At 54.5% G+C, this 16224-nt stretch overlaps 1 protein-coding gene and 2 long non-coding RNA genes across 4 annotated transcripts; 1 reads left to right on the top strand and 2 right to left on the bottom strand.

The window, feature by feature from the left end:
• Positions 1-2993: 2993 nt before the first annotated feature.
• On the bottom strand, positions 2994-3988 carry LOC112586962. Its single transcript, XR_003111490.2, has 2 exons — positions 3730-3988; positions 2994-3522 (listed from the first exon to the last, which is right to left on the bottom strand). It is a non-coding gene; the product is annotated as an uncharacterized LOC112586962 (long non-coding RNA).
• A 141-nt stretch (positions 3989-4129) lies between these two features.
• On the top strand, positions 4130-16024 carry UBXN6 (UBX domain protein 6). 2 transcript variants are annotated; one of them, XM_025293239.3, is made up of 10 exons: positions 4130-4287; positions 7255-7418; positions 7994-8058; positions 9045-9173; positions 12352-12449; positions 13423-13498; positions 14182-14266; positions 14343-14693; positions 14901-15049; positions 15546-16024. In XM_025293239.3, exons 1-10 carry the CDS (start codon positions 4205-4207, stop codon positions 15669-15671), a joined length of 1326 nt encoding a protein of 441 aa, XP_025149024.2. In that variant the 5' UTR covers positions 4130-4204; the 3' UTR covers positions 15672-16024. The 2 variants fall into 2 exon arrangements, with proteins under 2 accessions (XP_025149024.2, XP_044803899.1); XM_044947964.1 differs by lacking the exon at positions 4130-4287 and adding an exon at positions 4518-4755.
• Positions 6345-9018, bottom strand: LOC123335139. Its single transcript, XR_006553492.1, has 2 exons — positions 8829-9018; positions 6345-6583 (listed from the first exon to the last, which is right to left on the bottom strand). It is a non-coding gene; the product is annotated as an uncharacterized LOC123335139 (long non-coding RNA).
• Positions 16025-16224: the final 200 nt, after the last annotated feature.

Below are 16224 nucleotides of genomic sequence, written 5' to 3'. Positions count from 1 at the left end.
CAGTTGCAGCGGGCAGGCTCAGCAGCGGTTGCACACAGGATTAGTTGCCCTGTAGCATGCGGAATCTTCTCAGACCAGGGCTCAAACCTGTGTCCTCTGCATTGGCAGGTGGATTCTTAACCACTGGACCACTAGGGAAGTCCCAACCATTGCATTTTTACTCAACACTGCAGTGTGGTGGGAAGCCTTCAAATTGGACCCCAATGATTTCCACCTCCTGACAGTCACATTATTGTGAAGTCCGCACCCACACTGAGGGAAAGTCTCTGTCTGTGACTCCAATAGCAAATGTTAGAAATGATGGTATGTTAAGTCTGATACTGGGTTATAAAAAGACTGTGACTTCTTTCTTGGGCACTCCTCTCCCCCGCCTTTTAATTTTTTTTAAATTGTGTTGGTTGTGTGGGGTTTTAGTTTCGATATGCTGTATCTTTCATGCTCTTCACTATGGTGCATCAGCTTCTCTCTAGTTGTGGCTCTTGGGTTTATTCGCCCTGTGGCATGTGGGATCTTAGTTCCCCAACCAGGGATTGAACCCTTGTCCCCTGCGTTGGAAGACGGATTCTTAACCACTGGAACACTAGGGAAATCCCACTCCACTCTTGCTCGCTCTCTCCCTCTCACTGTCTTTTATTACCCACACAGGTCACACACACTGGAGGAATCCGGCCGCCATGTTATGATGACCCTCAAGTGGTGTATAGAAAGGTCTATATAGGGAGGGCCTAAGGCCTCTGATCAATAGCAATCAAGGCCCTATGGCCTGCCAACAACCATTTGAGTGAGCTTGGAAGCAGCCCCTCCCTCAGTTGAGCCTTCAGATGTGGCCATAGCTCCAGACAACACCGACTTCAGCATCTCCTGAAAGCCTTGAGCCAGAAGCACCCAGCTAAGCCACTCCTGATTTCTGATGCACAGACATTTTGAGATAATGGTTGGTCTTTTAAGTTGGTAAATTTGGGGACTGCTTGTTATGCAGCAACTACTAACTTATACATCTCCTGAAGGATTTTCCCCTGGCTACAAATTAATTCACCAGACCACAGTTCCTTGCGGCTATAGATGTTCAATAGAGGGGAGGATCAGACCACACATTACCCACTCTCAGCAGAGGGTCCACTCTCCCCTTTGCCCACCCTGCTCTGGGCACAGTGCTCTGTGAAATAAGCTACCACCTCAGGGCCTTCACCTTTGCTGTTCCTTCTGCCTGGAATGCTCTTCTCCCAGATACCCCCATGGTTTTGCCCCTTGTCTCCTTCAGACATTTCTATTCAAATGTCAGACCTTACTAGCCTATCTGAAAGAGAACTCCAATTGCTCTGGTTTTTTTTTTAATACGTATTTACTTATTTGGCTGCATGGGGTCTTAGTTGTGGCAAGCCATCTTCATTGCATCATGCAGGATCTTTCATCGCAGCACATGGACTCTGCAGCTGCTGGGCTCGGGCTTAGTAGTGCAGCTCATGGGCTTAGTTGCCCTGTTACATGTGAGATCTTAGATCCCTGACCAAGGATGGAACCCGAGTACCCTACATTGCAAGGTGGGTTCTTAACCACTGGACTACTAGAGAAGTCCCTCCCATCACTCTTGATTCCCTTCCCCTACTTTATTTTCTTTCACGGGAGTTATCACTACCTGTCAGTATATACTTATTTAATAGTTGTATCCCTAATTGACTGTGAGCCCCTTGAGGGCAGGATCCCATCAGTCTTATTCTCTGTTGTGACTGTACTGGCCTAATACCCAGCAGATGCTCAGTAAATGTTCTGGGCATAACTGCTCTTGCACTCAGTCACACAGTGAAAATGCAGCCATGAGAGTTCCAACCTAAATGTGTGCACACATGCATGTGTATTTTTTTTTTTTTGCTAGAGTATTTGGGTTGGGGGGCTTCCCTGGTGGCTTATACGGTAAAGAATCTGCCTACAGTGCAGGAGCCCTGGGTTCAGTTCCTGGGTTGGGAAGATCCCCTGGAGAACAGAATGGAAACCCACTCCAATATTCTTGCCTGGAAAATCCCATGGACAGAGAAGCCTGGTGAGCTATAGTCCATGGGGTCACAAAGAGTCAGATATGACTGAACAACCAACATAAGAGTATTTTTTTTTAAATTTTTTATTTATTTATTTTGGCTGTGCTGGTTCTTCGTTTCTGCACAGGCTTTTCTCTAGTTGTGACTAGCAGCGGCTACTCTAGTTGTAGTGTGGGGGCTTCTCATTATGGTGGCTCCTCTTGTTGTGGAGCACAGGCTCTAGGGCGTGTGGGCTCAGTAGTTGCGGTTCCCAGCTCTAGAGTTCAGGTTTAGTAGTTGTGGTGCATGGGCTTAGTTGCTCTGAAGCATGTGGAATCTTCCCAGACCAGGGATCAAACCAGTTTCCTGCATTGGCAGGCAGATTCTTTACCATTGAATCAAAAGGGAAACCCCTCCAGAGTATTGTATTATTTACTTTTTAAAAGATTTTTTTCCATGTGGACTATTTTAAAGTCTTTACTGAATTTGTTACTATATTGTTTCCGCTTTTATGCTTTGGATTTCTGGCCCCAAAGCATGTGGGATCTGGGGCTTCCCAGGTGGTGCTAGTGGTAAAGCACCTGCCTGCTAATGAGGGGGATGCAAGAGATGCAGATTCTATCCCTAGGTCAGGAAGATCTCCTGGAGTAGGAAGTGACAACCTGCTCCAGTATTCTTGCCTGGAAAATTCCATGGGCAGAGCAGCCTGGTGGGCTACAATCCATTGGGCCGCAAAAAATATGACACAATTGAACGATTCAGCACAGCACATGTCTTATCTTAGCACCCCGACCAGAGATTGAACCTGCAGCCCCTGAATTGGAAGGCGAAGTCTTAACCATTGAACTGCCAGGGAAGTCTGTTTTCTTGAGTATTTAAAAAAATATCTGATAAAAATGGTTCATATAAAAAATTTTAATAAAAACAAAAACCTATCTGAGATGTTATTTCACCCACAAATACCTCAGAAAACATCTTTAGCTGAAAAAAATTTTATTTTTAAACATCATTACAATGTCATTACCATTCTTAACAAAATCAACAATAGCTCCTTTATATCATCTAATACCTGGATCCAGTCAAATTTCCCTGGTGGTCTCAAGCAAGCCCTTTTCCTGTGTGTGATTCTTATGTAATGTTACAAACTGCGTCCACCCTCCCATTCCCTCAATCCTGTTTCCCGCTTTATTTTTCTCCACATTACTAACACCATCCAGTCCACCATAGATTTTATATTTTCTGGCTCTCTCCTCCAATCAAAAAGATCACGAGTTCTTTGAGGTCAGGGAATTTTGTTTTCTTCACTGCTGGTACAGAACGGACTCTCAAGAACTGTTCTTAAAGGAGTAAACCTGCAGTCCATGGAGCAGCAAAGAGTCGGACACGACTTGGCGACTGAACAACAACAAAATCATGATAACGTCCGCGATTTATTCAGAGATTTCGAATTGCAGCATCATCCTCACAGACCTCCTATGAAGCCGGTGCTATTCGTATCCTCATTTCATAGCTAGGAAAATAAAGTTCAGGAAGGTTAAAGTTTGGGCTGCACTAGATTCTTCGTTGAACTCCGTCAGCGCTCTGAGGATAATCTCCGATCTCTTTAAGTTAAACCCCTCGGTGATCCGCTATCGAGGGTCCCCAAGCCCTAGCTCTGTGCAACCCATCCTCTTCATTTTCTCCCCCTTTGTGTTTGTTGAGGACTACTGGCACTGACCACGTGGCTGGGTCGTGGGGATTTTACCCCCACACAGAGTTGGGACTTTTTCACGTGACCGCTGGGTAGCCAGGGAAGGTTCTTGAGTAAGTAAAAGGACAGGGCCAGCGCTTTCTCCGTGGGGTCCTCGGCCTGTCCCTCTCCCTCTTGTCATTCCTTGGGGAACACGGTGGAAGGCGCTCAAGCACAACCTCCCTCCCTCCCTCTGGAAGCACCGTCGTTGCCCCTGGCAACAGAATCCAGACGAACCACAGAGACGCGCCCCGAGAATGCAGAGTGGTCACTTTGGGCCAGCAAGACGCAGAGATCTAGAGAGGCAAGCTGCGCCGATTGTCACGTGGACTGCCCTCGCGAAGGCGGGACTTCCGGCGGCGCCGTATTTTTTTTCCGGTTGCTGGCTCCTGCCGGCCCCTCCCGTACTGGGCCCTGCGCCCCCCCCCCCCCGCGGCCCCCCGCCGCCGGGCCCGCAGCCACTATGAAGAAATTCTTCCAAGAGATCAAGGCCGACATCAAGTTCAAGAGCGCGGGACCGGGTCAGAAGCTCACGGAGTCGGTGGGGTGCGTGACAGGCGTTGAAGCTTGAGACCCGGGGACGGGAATGGGCGTGGGGGGGGGGGGGGCGGCGCGCGGGAAGTCTAGGGAAGGCGAGGGGCGTGGAGGGGCGGCTGAGAGAACTTGGGGGACACCTCCGGGGGCGGGGCACGAGGGAGGGGTGGGAGTTGGGGGAGGGGAGGCCTCTGGGGGCGGGGCAGAGGGAGCGAGGCTCGAGGGGGCGGGGCTGCAGGAACTGAGGGGTCAGTTAAGAGACCCTAGCCGGTTAGGGCGGGCGGTAAGGGAGAGGCCAGGGATGCGGGGAACGGCCCCTGAAAAGTCATCGCCTAAGATCTGAGGGCATCTCGGTGATCAAAGGTTGGGGACCGATCCTGGAGAAACAAGAAGAGCTGGGGTCGCAAAAAGTCGTGAAGCTTAAGCTCCGTGGCGATAGAGAACTGGGCCTTGGTTGTGGAGCAGGAGGGTGGACGGGAGGTGAGGATCCGGAGAGCTTAGGCGTTGTTGGAGATGTGGTCAGGCTTGGGAGGTGCGGGTGAACTGCGGGGGGCGGGGGGGGAGGTGAGTGGCTCTTTGAGGGGCTGTGGAAGGTCTGGGAGGAGAAGGGAGGCAGGTGGATGGAGTTGAGGACCTGGGGGACTCCGACTAGAAGGAGATGGGGGTCCTCCTCGTGGGTGATCGCTGAGTGGCCTGAAGGCCCCGGAGGGAGACCTGGGAGGGGAGGGAAGGTGGCCTCCACTTCCAGGCCTCTGTAACTTGACTGGGGAGAACTTGAAGAGAGGGGCATGGGGCCACACTGGAGACTCCATGGGGAAGTGTGAGGGGCCAGTGCTGAGCAGAAGATAGTGATGAGCTGGAGAGGCAAGGTGGATGGGCTGAGAAGGCTCCACTGTGGGGAGGAATGAGCAGGAGGAGTCTAGAAGGGGCTGGGATTCCTACAGGGAGCTACAGAGAGGGCTTGGAGGCCCGAGGGGGTTTAGGATGGGGAGTGACTAAAGAAAGTTGTCAGCCTGGGGAGGGGTCTGTGAGGCATAATGGAAGGGATTGTGAAGAGGTGGGGGCTGGGAGGAGAGACTGGGTGGCCTGCAGTAAGGGTTGGTGAGGGAATCCTGAGGCAGTGGGGGTGGGTAAGGGAGAGTGGGTGCATGGTAAGAACATCCGGGCATCTGTCATGAGGCTTGGGGGTTCCCTAGGGTTCTTGGGAAGGGATCACTGAGTGGGGTGAAGGAGGCCCATGAGGGCCAGATCTGTGAGTCAGGGAAGAAAGTGCAGGTCCCGGGAGCCTGAGGGTAGCGGGGAGAGGAGGACCCCTTTAAAGGGGCCCAGGGAGAGTCGTGGGCCAAACAAGGGAGTCCATTCATTTGTCCATCAAGTAGTGAGTGGAGGTGGGAGCTGGAGCAGCTGGGACTGTGTGTGACTGGAAGGAGGTGAGGGCTGATGGTTTTGTCAGACTGGAAGCCTGGAAGGAGAGGGGAGGGAAGTCATGTGGAAATTTGGGCTTCCATGATGCGCCTGGAGCCAGACTAGAGATGCAGGATGTGTGTCCAGCTAACTGCCACGGCATGAGAATCCCTGCCCTCTCAGGGCTCCCCTTCCTGTGAGGGGAGTTGGACAAGTAAGCCAATACATAAATGACGGAAGGTTTGCCATGAAGGAAAAAAAAACAGGGTTGAGATTGCCAGCGATGCTGGGGACTGTTAGGTGGTCTGAGAATGTCTCTCTAAGAAGGGGAAGTTTGAGCTCAGATTTAGCCGTGTGGAAATCAACCCATACCATACACATGCATGCACCGTTGAAGTGGCCCCTGTCCATCCCAGGAAGAATACTCCCCCAGACAGCAGAGTGCAAAGGTCCTGTGGTGGAAGACCGTCAGACCAAAGATGGGAGCAAATGAGGGAGGGGCAGCTCGTGCGGGGCCTGTGTTTGCTACAGGGTTTTGTTGTTCTTGGGGTGAGGGGGCTGTATATGCAGAGGAGTGACTGGGTTTTAGAAGAACCCCTTTGGCTGCCAGGATGAGCCATGAAGGGAGGAGGGGGGAGTGAAAGGTTTGGAAAATGGTGCTTTTATGGAATGGTGGGGCTCGGGCGGGGCTATCCATAGGTGACTTGTCCGTTCTTCAGCCTGAAACTTTCAGCTGTGGACAGGGTGGGCAAGAGGAGCAGGGATCAGAAAAGAGGGCTGCCCTGGGTGCCTGACCAGAGAGGGGGACCGGGGAGGGGCGGAGACGCAGAAAGGCCGTGAATGCAGAGTCTTGGCTTCCTCTTGAGATATAGCACAGGTGATTCCAGCTCCCAAAGAGAGAGTCCTGAGGGAAGAAGAGCAAGGCAGAATCAGACCTGGGTGGGAGGCAGGACTCTACTGGAATGAGGAGGAGGCCAGGTCATTTCCCGCCTGGGTCAGGGCTAGAGGGTGCCCATCCTACGGGGCAATCACCCTGCTTCCCAGGGTGGAGGCAATATCAAACCAGATCTCTGTAGCCTGTCTCACACAGGGCCTGTGTGCAGCCTGGCACACTGCCCCAGCTTCCATGAACCTCTGGGGCTTGTGAGAGAGTGGCTGGAGCCCTCGCAGGGAGGAACGTTGCCCTGAGAAATAGACATGCTGAGCCTTAGCTCCTGGCATGCCGTCTACCTGGCACACAGTTGGTGCTCAGTAGACAAAGTCTGGATGGGTCTTACCCTTGTAGACAATACGGGTAGAGACTCTCCCATGGGGAAGCGGGCAGACGGTGGGTGTGCTCTCCCCCCGCCTGACAGGTGATGACTCCGAGGCCCAGACCAGGGCAGGATTTGCCCAGAAGGGCCAAGCGGGGAATAGAACCATCTGCCTCCAGGGACTCCTCTGTCAGCGTTAGAACCACTGTCTGGTGGCCCCCAGGGAAGAGGCACGGCTGTGTCTGCTGGGACAGGAGGGGGAGGGGACAGAAACTCTCCTGCCAGCCCCATGTCACCTCACCATCCCCTTGCGTCTCCTTAGGGAGAAGGCCCCCAAAGAGAAGCCCAGCCAGCCGCCAGTGCGGCAGCCCCGCCAGGGACCCACCAATGAGGCGCAGATGGCGGCAGCAGCGGCCCTGGCCCGGCTGGAGCAGAAGCAGCCCCGGGCACGGGGTCCCACATCGCAGGACTCCATCCGGAACCAGGGTGAGCCTCGACTGTCCTCCAGCCATGGCGGGGGCACATGGGGCAGGTGGAGCAGGCCTCTCCCCACTGTCCTCTAAGTGGATCCTCTGCTTCTCATGGGTCCCGGAGCCTTTAGGCTCCCACACTTTGAGGTAGGAGGAGGTTTAAATCACAGTTGTGAGGAAGATCCCCTGGAGAAGGAAATGGCACCCCACTCCAGTTGCCTGGAGAATTCCACGGACAGAGGAGCCTGGCAGGCTGCCGTCCATGGAGTCGCACAGAGTCATACGTGACTGAGCAACTAACACTTTTACCACAAAGGGGAAGTGCTGGTGAAAAGGCTCAGGAGGGGTCTGTCTGTGATCTGGGGCAGGGATGTCTGGGATGGTGGAGGGAGACAGAACCAGGACTTAGAGCAGAAGGAGGGCATGGTCTGGTGCAGCCTGAGCCTGGGGGCGTGGAGAGGTGCGGGGGCCAGGAGGACCTCGAGCTGGAAGGACTAGAGTGTAACCCGTGTGAGGATTCAGGCCTGGACGTGGCGTGCAGGCTCACTCCACACACCGACGTGTTCTCCGTCTCCCTGCCTCTCCCCACAGTGAGAAAGGAACTCCGAGCTGAAGCAGCGGTCAGTGGGAACCCAGAGGCCCCAGGGAGCAACACGGTAAAGACATTGCGGCAGCAGCAGTGGGACCCCCAAAGTGGGGCCTGGGGAGGGGGACCTGGAGGGCCCGCTTGGGCTCTTTCCTCCTCTGGTCTTATTGGTGCCCAGTCCTGGGCTGTAAGCATCTGCTGCTGGGGAGGGGAGGGAGATGCAGCTGTCAGGGTGGATGGAGGTCACCTCTGGCCTCAGGGTACTGAGGCAGGTTAGGGAACCCCGTGGTGGAGGGTGGTGTCATCTGGGACCTGCATGCCTGGCGCATAATGAAACCAAACCCAAGTGCCGGGGGAGGGGCTGCACATCCATTCAGTCGTTCCTCTGTAACCGCACACGGGGAGGAGCTGTTACAGTTCCCATTTTTCAGAAGAGAAAACTGAGGTTCAGAGAGCCCAGTGTCCTCAGTTTGCACCTCGAAACCAGCAGGGGCAGGACTGGAATTCCCAGGCTATCTGACTCCAAAGCCCTTTCTCTTAGCGCTGCCCTCTGCTGCTTTCCTTGGTGGTGGGGCACACAGAGACTGGTGTAATCTAACAGAGCTTGGCGGAAAGGGTGTTTTGAGCAGCACCACCCATGAGGCCTGAGAGTTTTAGAAAGGAAGGAACCTTGAAGATGACCTAGGAATTGAGTTGCAGACCAAGGCTGGGACTCACCCAGGGCACCTTTGACCCCCTGACTCCCTTTCCAAAGCCCCTTCCTCACTCCTCAGTCAGGGGGAGCAGGAGCCCTCGGTTGAGCATTTGCTCTGTGTCCAGAGCACGCTCTGTATTCCTTACCTTGTTGAATTCTGAGTTGGTCCCTCGAGGACATCTTACAACCCCGAAGATGAGCTCCGAGGGGCTTGGCTACTGGGCCATAGTGTTCCACAGTAGGCAGAGGTGACAGCGTTAGGCCTAGGGCTGTCTAGCTCCCAGGGCCATGCTCTCAGGAGTGTGGCACTCAGGGTGGCCTTTGTCCACAGTCCAGGCTGACACCTTCCCCCATCTTCCCAGGCGCCTGAGCCCAAAGAGGAAGGCTCTGCCCACCTGGCGGTGTCCGGGGTGTACTTCACCTGCCCCCTCACGGGGGCCATCCTAAGGAAGGACCAGCGGGATGCCCGCATCAGAGAGGCCATTCTCATGGTGAGTGCCTGCCCCGATGCCTGAGCCGCCCCCTGAAGTCTGGAAGGCCCCGCAGCCCCTGCAGCGTCACCACCTGGGTGTGCTCCGGTTCTGTGCTAATCTTCCTCACCTGTGGGACAGAATTCACAGTCCAGGAGGGTAGGTGGAGAAAGCCGCCTCCACCCTCCCTGGGGCACCAGCTTTGAGCATGTTATATCCATTCTCAGAGATGCTCCAGATACACACTACCGAGGCATCTGCGTCTCCTACATGGGCTGTGTTTTTGTTTTACATAAAAATCAATCTGCCGTTCACATCTGACATGGAACTGCAACATTTATCAGTATAGGAAGAACTTCCATGTTTTTTTTTTTCCCTTAAAATTCTTTATTTGGAAATAATTCCAAACCTAAAGAAAAACTACAGGAACAGAAAGACCATCTGAATCTCCTTCACCTAGGGTAGGAGTGACCTATTACTGTTCCAACAGATGATTACAAATATTACAAATGCGGTGCCTCCAGAGGCACGTGTCTGCCCTCACAGTTTTGGAAGTTAGGAGTGGGCTACGGTCAGGATGGCCACGGGGCTGGGAGCCCTGGGGATTCAGGCTGTTTGTCTGCTGCTGTTCCTTTGCCGCCTTCACGGCCAGCTGAGCCAGGCCAGGCCTTTCCCAGCTGCCCGCTCTCTGCTTCTTTCTCTGTCTTCCCCCTCTTCAGGGCCCTTACGACTCCATCCTCCATCGGGCTCACCTGGTAATCCCAGCTAATCTCCTTATCTTAAGGTCCGCTAATCAACAGCCTTAACTCCATCTGCTCAACTCCTGCCCCTTAACCTACATTCTCCCAGGTTCCAGGGATCAAGTTACAAATACCTGTGTCATTCTCCCCACCTTACCCAAATCTGCCAACTGTTAACGTTTTTACCTCATTTGCTCTATCACCCCTCTCTGTTTTTTTTGTGTTTTTTTTTTTTGCCATGCCGCATATGGGATCTTAGTTCCCCCACTAGGGATGGAACCCACACACTTTGCATTGGAAGCACAGAATCTTAACCACCGGACCATCATGGAAGTCCCTCTGTTTTTTTCTGAGCAGTTTGAAAGTCTGCTTTCTCCATAGTGACTGCACGGTGACTCCTGTAAATTGTTCCTTGACTAACCAGCCCTGTGTTGATGAGCATGTAGGAAGTTTCCAATCTTTCACTAGAGAGGACAGTATTTATGATGAAAACCTGGTCTGTACAGCACTTCGAGCTGTAGGTTCCATTCCAGAAGCTAAGTTGCTGGAACAAAGAACATCTGCATCAGGCTTTGGATAGTTGTCACCAGGTGATCCTCCATAGAGTTTGTCCCGACTCACTCTCTCACCAGCATTGTGGGAGAAGGTTCCCATTTGCCCTGTCCCCTGACTGTCACTGTGGGTGACCAAACGTTCATTGCCTCTACCCAAATTGATAGGTAAAAACATCTCAGCAGTTTTTAGTTTGCATCTCCCTTTTTAGGGTTAGGTCGTCTATGTTTTCATATGAGAATGCATCTTTTGACCATTTTTGTATTGGGTATTTTTTTATTATTATTGATTTGTAGGCACTCTTTACATATTAGGGAAATGAGGTTTTTGCCTATGATCTGGGGATATTTTACTCCAGTTTATATTTTTTTTTCTCCAGCTTATTTTTATATTCTGCTTATGGTCACATAGCCATGCAGAAATTTTTTCTATGTAATTCAATGATTTGATTTTAATTTATGGCTTCCAGGTTTTGTGGCATACTTAGAAAAGCCTTCCCCACTAAAGAATTAAAACAGTTCTTCCATGGTTTTTCTAGTGCTATTCTGTCTTGCTTTTTAATGTTTAAAGGTTTGCTCCAACTAGAATTTATCCCTGTGTAGAATACAATGCATGCAGCTAGGGTTATTTTCATTTTCAAAAAATTTTTATTGGAGTATAGTTAATTTACAGTGTTGTGTGTGTTTATTTTTTCCCCAGATAGTTACCCAGTTTTCCCCAGTCCTTATTTGTTGAAATACCTGTCTTTGGCCACTGTGAAGACCACCCCCATCACAACATGAATACCTACATGGATGTTGTGTTGCTTTGTCCCTTGTCTGTTCACATCCCCTGGTCCTAATTTAAATGAGGCTGCAGGCTGCCTGGATACTTCTGAGAACAGCATTGGGAGCTGCAGCTCTTTGCTGGGGGGTGGGTGTGCTTGTCCCAGGAGGCTGGAGTGGGGGCCGTCAGCCTGGCTCAGCCATATCCTGAGGACACACCCCCCACCTCCATCTCACAGCTGCTGCTTTGCAGACCCACTTACTTGGCCCGTCTGAGCCTTTTTGTCTTATGCTGGTAACTGGCAGACTGGACGGGGTCCAGATTTGAAGTCCCCAGGAGAGTTGACCCAGTTCACATCAGATGTCAAGTGACACATACATGGCTGCTGAAGGCTGACCTCCACTGTAGTTCAGAGAGGCGGGCCGGGGCAGGCAGAGGCTCCACACCTACCTTCCAGGAGCTCTGGCTGGGCTTCTGCGGGGGTGCACAGGTAGATCTGAGTGGCCACGTGGTCTCTGCTCTGACCCATTACCTCTATTGACCCCACTGTTTACCCGCACCACTGTTCAGGCAGAGCACATGTGTTTGAGGCTGCCGCAGGTACCAGCCCCACTGGCTGTGTAACTGCTGACTTTCTGGGGCTGTGGAAAAACAAGACCCCACAGTGAGGCCATGTGCCTGGCTGTCCAGTGCGAGCACACTTGTGCCTGACCTTGCTCCTCACTTCGGTGACCCATTTCTCAGTCTCTCCCTACTGCGATGCTGCTTGCAGGGTCCCTGGGGGCACCCAGAGGCTGGGCCAGCTGAGGGATCAAACACGGCCCCTCCAATCCCCAGGGAAGCAGGTGGCACCCCCAAGGCAGGGGGACGGGTCAGTGGCATCTCCACTGTTTTGCCTCCCTGGCTGTGCATTGGGCAGCCGCAGGTCACAGACCTTTTTTGCATTCTGTTTCTGCCACCTCAGTCTGTTTTTAGAACGTCCCTTGCCGGGCTGGAGGATTAGGAGAGGCAGTGTGTCTGCAGTGGCCAGCGGGTTCCGGATATGCTGCCAGTGTGTGCTGAGAGCCGGGCCACTCAGCCAGTGTGGCCCCCAGGCCCCCAGGAGGGTGCTTCCTGACCCTCTGCTTTCTTCACTCCCCTAGCACTTCTCCACTGACCCAGTGGCTGCCTCCATCATGAAGATCCACACGTTCAACAAGGACCGGGACCGGGTGAAGCTGGGCGTGGACACCATTGCCAAGTGAGTGGGCAGCCCCCTCCCACCAGGCGCCAACTCCTGCTGAGGCCTGCAGGGAGCATGGCCCTCTCTCTGGGCCCTTGGGGAAAGGGTCTGGCCTCTCTGGGGCCATTTATCTGTCTTTAAAATGAAGAGGTTTACTGCATCTGTTCAGTTCAGTCGCTCAGTTGTGTCCAACTCTGCAGCCCCATGGACTGCAGCACACCAGGCTTCCCTGTCCATCAGCAACTCCCAGAGCTTACTCAAACTCACGTCCATCAAGTCAGTGATGCCATCCAACCATCTCATCCTCTGTCATCCCCTTCTCCTCCCGCCTTCGGTCTTTCCCAGCATCAGGGTCTTTTCTAGTGAGTCAGTTCTTTGCATCAGGTGGCCAAAGTATTGGAGTTTAGCTTCAGCATTAGTCCTTCCAATGAATATTCAGGACTGATTTCCTTTAGGATGGACTGGTTGGATCTCCTTGCAATCCAAGGGACTCTCAAAAGTCTTCTCCAACACCACAGTTCAAAAGCATCAATTTTTTGGCACTTAGCTGTCTTTATAATCCAACTCTCACATCCATACATGACTACTGGATAAACCATAGCTTTGACTAGACGGACCTTGCATCAGGGGTTCCCAACCCTGGCTTCCTATTGGGATCATCAGAAAAGAGTGAAGAGGCAGGGTCACCCTGTTCCTCTTATTGAGCAGGACTGGGTGGCAGTGCCTAGCAGTTTGTGCTGCTCAGGAGCCCCCCAAGCTGGAGGACCTCCAGGGACCCATCAGCTCCAGAGACCGTTACTCTGGCCCTGCCCCGCTCTACCCACCGTGGCAGGTCATTGGTGCCCTCAGAAGGCAGGACCAAAGGGGAGGCCTGGTGTCTTGGGCGCCAGGGGTTGGGGTTTGTGGGGTGTCCAGGTATGGCGGCACCTTGCTTGGGGTCACCCTTAATGAGGTGGCGTGGCTCTGAGCTCTCGGCCCCTATCCACCCCAGGTACCTGGACAACATCCACCTGCACCCAGAGGAGGAGAAGTACCGAAAGATCAAGGTGCAGAACAAGGTGTTCCAGGTGAGGGCTGCTGGCAGAGGGACTTGGCCTGGTGTGACTGGGTCCATGAGGCCCCCCAGGACCCAAGCTGTCACAGGGAGCAGCTGGCTTGCAGACAGCCTGGGATGGGGGCTACAGCTGGCTGCAGAAGGGCCCCTACTTGAGGGGTGGGTTAGGGGGGTGGGCAGTGGGGAGCAGTCCAGGTGGGCTGAGGTGGTGGGTGGGAGGGTGGGCTCTCTGAGCACCATACACCCTCTGCCCTGCCCATCACCCACAGTGTTGAATTAGTTGAGAGAACATCAGCACTGGGGAGGTTTTCCACACAAAGGCAGGCTTCTGGCATCTGTGGAGAAATTGGCCCATCACCCTGGCCCGTGGTATCTGCTCCTGCGGCCGGAAGGGCCCCACTTTGTTCTGGTGGCCCCCACCTGAGTCCAGCATCACACAGCTGGCCTGCCCCACCTTTGGCACTCCCTCCTCACATTGTCCTTTGGCTCTTCAGCCTGCCCTGGTGTTGACTTTTCGCGGTCCCCGGCCCTCTGTGAGCTCAGCCCCTCAGATGGCTTCAGGGGTTCAGCCTGTCCAGGGATAGCAGCTGCACTGAGACCAGGGACTCCGGACCGGGAGGGCCAGGGTGGGTGGAGAGTCTTGAGGGGCACAGGGAGGCCCCAAGGGTCCCGTGTGACCTCTGCCTCCACTCTCAGGAGCGCATTCACTGCCTGGAAGGGACCCACGAGTTTTTTGAGGCCATCGGTTTCCAGAAGGTGCTGCTTCCAATCCCTGACCAGGGTAAGAGCCGAGTTAGGGCAGGAGGGTCAGGCGAGGGGTCTCCCTGACTAGGCAGTGACGTTTCTGCATGTTCCAGAGGGCCCCGAGGAGTTCTACGTGCTGAGCGAGGCCGCTCTGGCCCAGCCTCAGAGTCTGGAGCGGCACAAGGAGCAGCTGCTGAGCGCCGAGCCTGTGCGTGCCACTCTGGCCCGCCAGCGCCGCGTCTTCCGGCCCTCGCCCCTGGCCTCGCAGTTTGACCTGCCCGCGGACTTCTTCAACCTCACGGCCGAGGAGATCAAGCGGGAGCAGCGGCTGCGGTCGGAGGCCGTGGAGCGGCTGAGCGTGCTACGGACCAAGGCCATGCGTGAGCGGGAGGAGCAGCGGGAGATGCGCAAGTACACGTACACGCTGCTGCGCGTGCGCCTCCCCGATGGCTGCCTACTGCAGGGTGCGTTCTAGGCACCTGTGCGGTACCCCCAGGCTGCGTTCGTCCCCGGGGAGGTGTGCGTGCGCGTCCCCGACAGCTGCCTGCTGCAGAGTGCAGGGTGGCCTGTCTGGGCTGCGCTCGTCCCCGGGGAGGAGGCTGAGGGCTCACGGCCGGCTGGCGCAGAGGGGCTCCCGCGAGCTCCAGCACCACTCGACTGTCTCACCCCAGGAACCTTCTACGCCCGGGAGCGGGTGGCGGCGCTGTATGGGTTTGTCCGGGAGGCCTTGCAGAACGACTGGCTGCCCTTTGAGCTGCTGGCCTCGGGTGGGCAGAAGCTATCGGAAGATGAGAACCTGGCCTTCAACGAGTGTGGGCTGGTGAGTGACGGCTCCCCGCACCTTAACCCGACTCTCTGGGCTCTTGTTAAATCATCACAAGCCCCCAAGAGGGGATGGGATGGTACTGGGGAGGTGTCCCTGGGTGTAAGACCCACCTTCCCACTTGTGGTGTGGCCTTGAGTAACTTCTGTTTGCAAAATGGAAATGTGCCAAGTGTGTTAAGAGTCCTCTGCAAAGCAGAGACCAGAAGGCATTCAAAATGCAGGAATTCTTTGAGAGGATGAAGGAGGGGGCTGGATTGTGGTCAGACCCTGATTCAGGGAGACTGGGAAGGAGGCCTGGAGAGGAAGTGCCAACTGCTGCCCCAGGCTGGGTGGGCTTCAACCAGGCCAGGGGGGCGTCCTCATCTGATGAGCCCTTGACAGCACAGCGGTGCTATCACCCGTGGGGAGCAACCCTGGGCGAGCGTGGCCTGGGCTCCAGCAGAGAGATTTGAACGTGAAGCTGGAGCTCTGTGCCTCTCACCCTGCTGCAGGTGCCCTCTGCCCTCCTGACCTTCTCATGGGACGTGGCTGTGCTTGAGGACATCAGGGCTGCAGGCACCCAGCCAGACACGTCTATCCTGAAACCCGAGCTCCTGTCGGCCATTGAGAAGCTCTAGTGAAATAAAGCAGGGTTGGCTCAGTCCCACCGTGGGTCTGTCTCGTGCTCTCCTCCATGTTCTCCCATCCCGGTCCCCGTCCCACCTCCAGAACCACTCGCCCTGCCCATGGGGCACTGTGAGCATGAGGAGGGGTGCTGGCTGGCCGGGCACACAGCCATGACCACCGTCAGGAGAGGGCATCACTAGTAATCTTTAACGGAAGCCCTGGGTGCCTCCCAGGCAGAGCAGCCTGCAGCCCCGGCCAGGACCCTGTGTGCAGTGGCCCCAGGGTCACTGGCCAAGGGAGGCCTGGGTCTGTCAGGACAAGTTCTGTAAAGTTATAAACCTGAATAAACAGATGTTGACTAGTTTCCTGGTGGTGAGTTCAAGCTGTAGGAGGCAGGGTCAGCAGCTGCAGAACCACCAGTGAGCAAGGCTGGCTGTGGATCCTGGTGAAGCAGGGTCAGGTGGACACCTGCTCGGGTGGTACCTGGGGTCCCAGGAGCCCCTCATGTCTGAGGCGAGCTCTTCACTTCCCATCTTTCCTATGTTGTCCCCACTGCCTATGAGC

The sequence above is a fragment of the Bubalus bubalis genome, chromosome 9 (genome assembly GCF_019923935.1).
Source record: "Bubalus bubalis isolate 160015118507 breed Murrah chromosome 9, NDDB_SH_1, whole genome shotgun sequence".
NCBI classification, from domain to species: Eukaryota; Metazoa; Chordata; class Mammalia; order Artiodactyla; family Bovidae; genus Bubalus; species Bubalus bubalis.
Note: the sequence above shows the minus strand (reverse complement) of the source record. Positions and strands in the feature narration are given on the sequence as shown.

Bases quoted from the DNA above. Each gene is read 5' to 3' on its own strand.
- UBXN6 (XM_025293239.3), top strand. From the start codon at position 4,205: ATGAAGAAATTCTTCCAAGAGATCAAGGCCGACATCAAGTTCAAGAGC. The intron at 13,499-14,181 runs GTGAGGGCTGCT...CTCCACTCTCAG, and splicing joins TGCAGAACAAGGTGTTCCAG to GAGCGCATTCACTGCCTGGA. The intron at 14,267-14,342 runs GTAAGAGCCGAG...TGCATGTTCCAG, and splicing joins GCTTCCAATCCCTGACCAGG to AGGGCCCCGAGGAGTTCTAC.